The sequence below is a fragment of the Penaeus japonicus genome, unplaced genomic scaffold (genome assembly GCF_977035675.1).
Source record: "Penaeus japonicus unplaced genomic scaffold, GWHDUDI00000001_assembly GWHDUDI00000004, whole genome shotgun sequence".
NCBI classification, from domain to species: domain Eukaryota; kingdom Metazoa; phylum Arthropoda; class Malacostraca; order Decapoda; family Penaeidae; genus Penaeus; species Penaeus japonicus.
Window position 1 is genome coordinate 26,715,149 of NW_028234406.1, and position 10,000 is coordinate 26,725,148.

A 10,000-nucleotide genomic window follows, 5' to 3' on the forward strand; every position below is an offset into this window, starting at 1 on the left:
GAAGAAGAAGGGGGGAGGAGGAGGAGGAGAAGAAGAAGGGGGGAGGAGGAGGAGGAGAAGAAGAAGGGGGGGGGAGGAGGAGGAGGAGAAGAAGAAGGGGGGAGGAGGAGGAGGAGGAGGAGGAGGAGAAGTAGAAAGGGGAGGGGGAGGAGGAGTAGAAAGGGGAGGGGAAGGAGGAGTAGAAAGGGGAGGGGGAGAAGGAGGAGAAAGGGGGGAAGAGGAGGAGCAGGGAGAAAGGGGGGAAGAGGAGGAGCAGGAGGAGGAGGAGGAGGAGGAGAGAGGGAAGGAGGGAAAAGAAGAATGAAAGGAAGGAAGCGTTACGTAAGCCGTGTATGTAGCCTCGCCGACGGAGGGTGCGTCGCGGGCGGGGCATCTGCTGGGGGCGGGGGCGTGAGGACTAGAGCTGAAAGAATAATTTGCAGTTGCGGATGCGGGCGGGTGGGCGGGCGGGTGGGTGCACAGGCGTGACTCGAGAGCCGATTAAGGATGCGAGGGGCGATTGCCGATTCCTGCGTGGCGCGCTTCGGCAGCTGGGGACCTGGAGTACTTGATTGAGTGAGGGGAGAGGGGAGATACGTCGGCGAGAGTGAGAGAATTTAGAGGGTGGGCGTTTGAGTTTGCGGGAGTGGGAGGGAGAGCGACAGTAAAAGTAAGAATGAGAGTGGGGGAGAGAAAGGGCAAGAGAAAGAGAGATAGAGAAAGGGCAAGAGAAAGAGAGATAGAGAAAGGGCAAGAGAAAGAGAGATAGAGAAAGGGCAAGAGAAAGAGAGATAGAGAAAGGGCAAGAGAGAGAGAGATAGAGAAAGGGCAAGAGAGAGAGAGATAGAGAAAGGGCAAGAGAGAGAGAGAGAGAAAGGGCAAGAGAGAGAGAGAGAGAAAGGGCAAGAGAGAGAGAGAGAAAGGGCAAGAGAGAGAGAGAGAAAGGGCAAGAGAGAGAGAGAGAAAGGGCAAGAGAGAGAGAGAGAGAGAGAGAGAGAGAGAGAGAGAGAGAGAGAGAGAGAGAGAGAGAGTGAGAATGGGAGTGGGCCAAAGTGCGTGAGTAAGCACCCGGCTATGCACGCCATTACAAATGCAACTGCACACCAGTATACAAGAAAGTACGCTCGAGTATGGGCGACCCTGTGTGCGTGAACCTAACGTATCCGCGAATCTATCGGGAAGCAGCTGGTTGGATGATTGGGCCAAGATCTACATAGATCTGTAAATCTGTAAATCTGTAAATCTGTAAATCCGTAAATCTTTTGCTGGGCAAGAAGCCAGCGCGGAGGAAGGGGACACTCGAGACAGGTGGAGAGTGAAGCAAGAGGCGGTCACGGAGTCACACGTAGGCTGATGATGACACAAACATCTGCTCTGCGTTACAAGTTATATCTATCTATCATTTGCTATGTGCATTGTGTGGGGGGATTGGTGTGGGGGGATTGGTGTGGGGGGATGGTGTGGGGGGATGGTGTGGGGGGATGGTGTTGGGGGATGGTGTGGGGGGATGGTGTTGGGGGATGGTGTGTGGGGATGGTGTGTGGGGATTGGTGTGGAAATATGGGGAATGGTGTGGGGGTGGGGGTGCGGGGCGGAGGACGGGTTTGTGTTGTCCGTGACGCAGCCGCAGGGGTGGCGATAATAATGTATTTAAACCTGATTTGCAATTGGTCTTCCTCTATTGGAAGAGGGGGAGGGGAGGAATGGGAGGGAAGGGAGGGGAAGAGATGAATAGGAGAAAGATGAGAGGGAGGGAGGGACGGAGGGAGGGAGAGGTGGAGAAAGAGAAAGAAAAAAAGAAAAGGAAAGAAAAAGAGACTGCGTTAGTTTGAGCGAGGGGGGGAGGGGGGGTGTGAGCTCGACCCCAATCCGTTCCTCCCGCCGTAATTTTCTATTACAGACAAAACCAAAGATTGAGATTCATGCCGTTGCGACCGCTGGATTAGCTTTAAAAATATGCCTCTATGTCGTGACCAAGGCTTCCGCGGACCAACACCACGCTAAGCATTCCGGCGACACAGAAGGTAAAAATCAATCCTCTACCGCAGATAGGACGCCCTTCCTCGCCACGCCCATGTACGGTTCACGCCCACACACCTGTGCGCTGCTTACACTTCCCCCAGGGACGCCCACTCTCTCCTCCCTTTTGAAAGAATTTACCTGAGTTTTCTGCCGTACTGAATGTTTCATGTCATCTACACCATACACAAACTTTACTAGACAGGCACTACGCCCACGAGGTTGCTAATGGAGCGTGACGTTCCGCCCACCGCTTGTCACGCCTCGTTACGTTAGGTATAGCCTGAACGTGTGTGGTAGGGCTATTTGTGTTCTTTGAATGACATTAAGTGAATAAATGAATAAAAACAAAGCTCGTGCACTTTCATACTATAAAAAATGAAATTCATCATTGTTTTCTAGAGAAAGATAAACACAAAAGAGAAGCACGAGCACGCTTGCCCGATAATTTTAACGCTGCAACTACTTCACCATACTAACAGCAAGCAAACTTTGCATACACGACGTCATCCTCATCGCCCGCCCTGTTCCCCCCCCCCCCTCTCGCAATCAGCAACAAGCAGAGGCCTTTGCGCAACCAAGCAAACCTGCAACCGGCCTGCGACCTCCCCATTCGCCCTGCCCAACATCACCTTTCTATATATATGACACAAGCAAACACGTCCTCATGTTGGGGGTCGCCTAGAATAGCTGCGCGACGCATCGCCAACTACGCCATTATCTTACGTTTGCTTCCGCTCGGGCAAGCAAGGCTTTCCTCGAGGGGAAATTGGTAAACGAAAGGAAGAGGGATAGACGCAGAGGAAGAAAGGGCAGACGCAGAGGAAGAAAGGACAGACGCAGAGGAAGAAAGGACAGACGCAGAGGAAGAAAGGACAGACGCAGAGGAAGAAAGGACAGACGCAGAGGAAGAAAGGACAGACGCAGAGGAAGAAAGGACAGACGCAGAGGAAGAAAGGACAGACGCAGAGGAAGAAAGGACAGACGCAGAGGAAGAAAGGACAGACGCAGAGGAAGAAAGGACAGACGCAGAGGAAGAAAGGACAGACGGAGGGGAAGAAAGGACAGACGCAGAGGAAGAAAGGATAGACAGAGAGGAAGAAAGGATAGACAGAGAGGAAGAAAGGATAGACAGAGAGGAAGAAAGGATAGACAGAGAGGAAGAAAGGATAGACAGAGAGGAAGAAAGGATAGACAGAGAGGAAGAAAGGATAGACAGAGAGGAAGAAAGGATAGACAGAGAGGAAGAAAGGATAGACAGAGAGGAAGAAAGGATAGACAGAGAGGAAGAAAGGATAGACAGAGAGGAAGAAAGGATAGACAGAGAGGAAGAAAGGATAGACAGAGAGGAAGAAAGGATAGACAGAGAGGAAGAAAGGATAGACAGAGAGGAAGAAAGGATAGACAGAGAGGAAGAAAGGATAGACAGAGAGGAAGAAAGGATAGACAGAGAGGAAGAAAGGATAGACAGAGAGGAAGAAAGGATAGACAGAGAGGAAGAGGGATAGACAGAGAGGAAGAGGGATAGACAGAGAGGAAGAGGGATAGACAGAGAGGAAGAGGGATAGACAGAGAGGAAGAGGGATAGACAGAGAGGAAGAGGGATAGACAGAGAGGAAGAGGGATAGACAGAGAGGAAGAGGGATAGACAGAGAGGAAGAAAGGATAGACAGAGAGGAAGAGGGATAGACAGAGAGGAAGAGGGATAGACAGAGAGGAAGAGGGATAGACAGAGAGGAAGAGGGATAGACAGAGAGGAAGAGGGATAGACAGAAGAAGAGGGATAGACAGGGGGAGAGGGATAGACAGAGGAAGAGGGATAGAGGAAGAAAAAAATGTCTAAAAAAGACAGGGAAGTAAGGACCAATATACGAATGAAGAGAAAGAAAGGCGAGAAAATAAAATCTCAGATGTGAAACCATGCAGTGGCAGGAATAGATCAACATAATCAACTGTAACTGCCAAGTTAAATATTGCTGATCACGTGACCAAGGAATGCAATTTCAGAGCTAGGGAGGATCAGCATCTGTACACTTCTAAGCTCACTCGCTCAATCAATCACTCGCGCACTCAAACAACCGACCCCCCCCCCCGCGCCCCCTTCTCTATTTCATAAGAATAATATATGTCTACATATCAATACATCAACCAGGCCATCTCTTCAAAAACTAATAAGGATAAGTCAATGAAACAATAGGACCCGCCCCCCCCTCTCTGTCTGTATGAGGCGACCTCCTTGTAACCACGGCACGACTCATCTCTTTCTCTTTCTCTTTCTCTTTCTCTCCCTCTCTCTCTTTCTCTTTCTCTCCCTCTCTTTCTCTCCCTCTTTCTTTTTATCTCCCACTTTCTCTTTCTCTTTCTTTTTCTCTCCCTCTTTCTCTTTCTCACCTCTCTCCTTCATACCTCCTTACCCTCTCTCTCTCTCTCTCTCTCTCTTTCTCTTTCTCCTTCTCCCCCTCTCCCATTCCCTCTCCCTCTCTCTCCCTCCGCCTGTCATGTGTGTGTGGCATCAGCTGGTCTGCAGTCAGCAGGTTCGACGTCAGCCACGAGTTGTCATAAGGTGTTGTTCGCCGACCTGCTGACTTCGTTGCTGATCCGAGCCGTGACCTCAAAGCAAGCTGGAGGACGATGAGGACGACTCGGAAGTGGGTCGTGCTCGAGTCGCACTTAAATTGGCTGCTGCGGAGGGTGATGGTGGTGAGAGTGATGGTGGTGAGGGTGATGGTGGTGAGGGTGATGGTGGTGGTGAGGGTGGTGGTGGTGGTGAGGGTGGTGAGTGTGATGGTGGTGAGTGTGATGGTGGTGAGTGAGATGGTGGTGAGTGAGATGGTGGTGAGTGAGATGGTGGTGAGTGTGATGGTGGTGAGTGTGATGGGGGTGGTGGTGAGGGTGATGGGGGTGGTGGTGAGGGTGATGGGGGTGGTGGTGAGGGTGATGGGGGTGGTGGTGAGGGTGATGGGGGTGGTGGTGAGGGTGATGGGGGTGGTGGTGAGGGTGATGGGGGTGGTGGTGAGGGTGATGGGGGTGGTGGTGAGGGTGATGGGGGTGGTGGTGAGGGTGATGGGGGTGGTGGTGAGGGCGATGGGGGTGGTGGTGAGGGCGATGGGGGTGGTGGTGAGGGTGTTGGTGGTGGTGAGGGTGGTGGTGGTGGTGAGGGTGGTGGTGGTGGTGAAGTAGTAGTGGTGGTGAAGTAGTAGTGGTGGTGAGGGTGATAGTGTTGGTAAGATAGTGGTGGTGGTGTTGAGGGTGATGGTGGTGGTGGTGTTGAGGGTGATGTTGGTGTTGGTAAGGGGGGGGGGTGAGGGTGGTGAGGGTGGTGGCAGTGGTGGCAGCGGCGACTATGCTTCTGGTAAGAGGGATGATGGTAAGGGAGATGGGGAAAAAATAGTGGAAAATTCTTCCTAAAAATGTGCAGATAAATGAAAAGATGGGGAAAAAATGTGGAAATAGAACACGAAAATAAGGGGAAGACAGACAACAACGACCCAGGCCGAACAGAAAGAAAACCCACAGAAAATCAAACAAAAGGACAAAAAAATAAAATAAAAACAAGAATCAAAGAGAGACAAGCAAAACAAAAACCAAAAACGATTTCAACTGAAAGGAGACCCAAAGAAAATGACCTTCAGATGACAAAAAGCGATTGCACACGAGCGAAGCCGGAAAAACAAACTTGGGAAGAGAGAGAGAGGACGATGAAAGTGAGAGGGGGGTGGGGGGAGGGAGGGAAAAAAGGGATGTTTGTTGTTCGTTCAGAGGCAGGGAAGAGTGTTAGAATAAAGGAACTCCTGAAATGTGTGATAAACATTTCTTTTTTGTCAGTTACGAATATGATTAAACGAAAAAGAGCATGCAGTTTCTTTCTTCTGTCTATAATATTAAAAAACAACGGCCACATGGCTCATCCTCGTGCATTATTGAGAACAAAACATAGGCCTATCTCAATTATACAGCTGTATGTTGCGGCATAATTCCTTGGTTTCTCTTTCTTCCAAAATGTGTGTCTCTGCCCTCACCCTCTTCCTCTGCCTCCCTTTTCCTCTCTCCTCTCTACTTACGCTCTGCGCCCCTTCCCAATGAACCTCCCTCCTATCCTTTCTTTTCTTTCCCTTCCCTTCCCTTCCTCTTCTCCCTCTCAAGCTCCTTCCCCTCCTCCGTCATCGTTCTCCTTTCCCTCCCCATCTTTCCCCAATATTTTCCTACCCTTCCCCGCCCCTACCCTACCCTCACCCTCCTTCCGCCTTCCTACTCCTCCCCTCTCCCTTTTCCCCTCGCTCCCTGGAACAAACCAAAGCGCTTTTCACTTACCTTCCCCTGCATCTACACCTCCCATAGCCACGTAAACCATAGCGACAACCTCAAAGCATTACATACATAACGATATTTCACGAATACCGTTCACACACTTTACACAGACTACCTCTCAATCACGAATCCGGAAATAGGAGAGTCACGTAACAAGTAACAGCTGTGTAACTGATACGAAAGATAGAGATAAAAAGAAAACGCGTACTCAATAACCTGCCACAGAACTACTTGTGTAAAAAAAAAAGTGACAATCTGTGAGTACAACGCATTTATCTGTTATATTTGATCTTATGATACGTACTACAACTTTTTGGAATGGAGCACTCATACACATTTAAGCATAAAAAAAACTTTTCGCTTTACATACAAGTTAGCTACATACGGTTAGCAAATAAAATGGATATTAAATTGAAACCCCAAATTCGCGACCCGGTTGTTTGGCTGGAAAGGAATCGTTACAAACATGTTTTTAAGTGACTTTAACAACGGCCTCCGTCTGCCTTGAAAAACTTACTCGATTTGTTTTTATCTCTTCTTATTCTTTGCCGTAATGTAGGTTTGAATTATATACGCTGATAGGTATGAATAGAGATAGAGAAAAAGAAAGAGGGGGAGGGAGAAGGGAGGAAGTTGAGGAGAGGGAAGAAAGGAGGAAGTTGAGGAGAGGGAAGAAAGGAGGAAGTTGGGGAGAGGGAAGAAAGGAGGAAGTTGAGGAGAGGGAAGAAAGGAGGAAGTTGACGAGAGGGAAGAAAGGAGGAAGTTGGGGAGAGGGAAGAAAGGAGGAAGTTGACGAGAGGGAAGAAAGGAGGAAGTTGACGAGAGGGAAGAAAGGAGGAAGTTGACGAGAGGGAAGAAAGGAGGGAGAGATATGGAGAAGATGCAAGAAAAGTAAGAGGAAGCGAGGAAACGTGGAGAGGAGAGGAGGGGAAGAAAGGAGGAAAGGAGAGGAGAGAAAAGAGCAGTGATGAGGGAAGAGAGGAATAGAGGAGGACGAGGAGAAGGGGAGAGGTGGCGGCGAGGGGGGCATGGGTAAGGGGGGGGGGAGGAGGAGGAAGTGGGAGGAAGAGGAAGCGAAGAGGAAGTGGGAGGAGGAGGAAGAAGAGGAGAGGAAGTGGGAGGAGGAGGAGGAAGAGGAGAGGAAGTGGGAGGAGGAGGAGGAAGAGGAGAGGAAGTGGGAGGAGGAGGAGGAAGAGGAGAGGAAGATGAATTGAATAAGAGAGCAGAATGGGAGAGAGGAGAGGAAGAGAGTTCACACTAGATCATAGGACTTCGAACCAAAACAAGATTAAACGTAAAACATTTTTTCTAAGTTTATCTTATAAATGGCTTAACATGCCACCCAAGTGAGGATCAATTCAATTACATACATATACCACTAATTCCAAAAAACAATTGGGTCTCAAAGTTGCTATACTCGCCGACTAATGGAAATGGAAATACTAACACACGCTTTACATATTGCGGAGAAATGGCAACAGCAGTTGGGATTGATTCGCCTCCAATTAGCATTGCAAGAGATTCCTACAAAGGCGTTTTTACGAACTGGGGAAGTCATTTGATTCAAGAGGAACTGCGATCTTTTCATAATACATTAAGAGAAAGGAATAAAGCGCACATCAATAATCAAACAATGCCTGCAACGTCTCTCAACCAGCGGCAGAGATTGTACCGGAGACCGAAAACCAGCACACAACATGCAAATATCCAAACCTTTTAGGGTAGAGCTACTCGCCTTGCCTTAATAATGACGAAATTGAACGAGCTACGATGCCCCTTCCCTTGCCTAAAGGTATGCTGGCATGCATGAATAATGCTACGCACGACACACTGTGAATGTACAAAAAACTTCTGTACATATATACAGCCCAGTCCCCATGAGAAAGCGAGCTGAACAGCCCCGTTACATTTGGGAAAGGTTGAGGTCTCGCTGTGGATACAAATCGGAGCTTCCAATGAATTCTTATTAACGCCATCCTTAAATGTCCGTTGGTTATTTTCACTATATTCAAATCGTTCAAAGCATTTATATGCCAAATCATTAGAGTATATACTGTATATGTCTATAAAGATTGATATAGGCCTACTCGGCGTATTTAAAATTTAACGAGTTAAGATTCATTGGGGGATCCTAAGTTTGGAGCTATCGTCCGTAATATTTATTTTTTGTTAAATTACAGTAAGAAACATGATAATCGATCATAGCATACATGCTCACGTGGACTGATTCAGCATGACATTTTAAAGTAATACCAAGTTTTACAAAAAGCACGCAATTTAAATTCCAAGATTTGATGAAGGAATAAAGTCCAGCTACATTACACAATAAGTCCATCGAACTTATGTGCACTAACTGACTCCTGTAGGCTTCATTTCCTAGTTCAGGTTAACAAAAAAACAAGTTGAGATAGGACGTCAATACAGTTTCTCACGATAAACCAATCAAATACTTATTGAAAAGCGAAACGTCTAACGAAGAGAAAGATTTTTAAAAAATGACTGAAAAATTAAACCTATGAAATAATCAACGAATATTTGTCTACGATGCGCAGGCCGAGAGAAGCAAAGAAAGAGATAAACACGAGGCAGAGGAAGGGAAGTGATGCAGGGCTCGGGGCGAATGGGACATGCTAAGACTGCAAAAATTAGGAGAAACCTTACCGGTCTTGTAGCGTCAGAGAGCAGGTACGGCCAACCTAGGGCTTCAAATCCTAGCAAAGGAAGAGCGCCTACACTAAAGCCTTTATCATTAGGCAGAGCGAGAGGGAGAAAAAAAAGAATTCATCCATCTTCTTAATTGGGAAAGGGATATTTCTCCCTCTACCTATTTTAACGTGAAAACAAGTAAAACAAGAGTTGACGGTCGGGCATGTGCTGGCATGCGGGGCCCACAGTCACATGAGTGGCGAGATGTGGCATGGGTCTCAATCACGTGCTTAACTGCTTATGCCATTCACCCTTCGCCCTCGTGCCATCCCTTCTATATATATAATCGACCTCAAATTCCACGAAGCCTAAGATTTTTGGTCTGAAATATGAATTAAAGAACCTCAACTTTAACAAGTCCCATACAGAAGGGCATTAAAAAGAGCGCGAATGACTGAAAGCGACTTGGTACCTCGACGCCAACACGCGGCACGCGACTCGTCACTCATGACTGGACGTGCGCCAGGTCGCCGCCGCCGCCGCCGCCGCCGCGTTGCATCGCCGAACAAATTTAGATGTCCTCAGACCTCCACTGTGGCCGCTATTACAGCTACTGTTTTTATGCAATTTGGTCATTTGATGATTCAATGGCAGTCATCTTGAGCTACGGTTTGATACATTTCCGTAATTACCCAAGCCCTGATGTAACTCATGTCATCAATACTGTTTTATAAAGGATTTGCATTCATTAAGCGCCTAAACACGTTTTTACACGATACGTCCACCGTTGCTTTAGCGGATGAAAACGGAAAAATCCTATACAACCAAATTGCCGGTTAGGAACACCACCTAACCGTATCCCTTTGAAGAAAAACAACGCCACTTAAATCAATTTCAAAGCAACGAGATGCAACCATGCACTTTTTCACATTCAAGATGCAATACTTACCTACTTAAGGCTACGTACTTATCCTTACATGTTACATACCTGCATAAATTGCGGTGATAACGGTTCAGTCGAGCTGTGGGCGGTAGTTGTAGCACTGTC

General features: G+C 47.9%; 1 protein-coding gene across 1 annotated transcript in view; it reads right to left on the reverse strand.

Annotated features, from left to right (window-relative positions):
• The window catches only part of LOC147471984 (terminal nucleotidyltransferase 5C), a 282,249-nt gene that overhangs the window by 272,056 nt on the left and 193 nt on the right, over positions 1–10,000 (reverse strand). The window contains exon 1 of the mRNA XM_086536384.1: positions 9,941–10,000. This exon is cut by the window's right edge and continues 193 nt beyond it. Coding sequence (XP_086392510.1) covers positions 9,941–10,000 — 60 coding nt within the window. The remainder of the gene's footprint in view (positions 1–9,940) is intronic.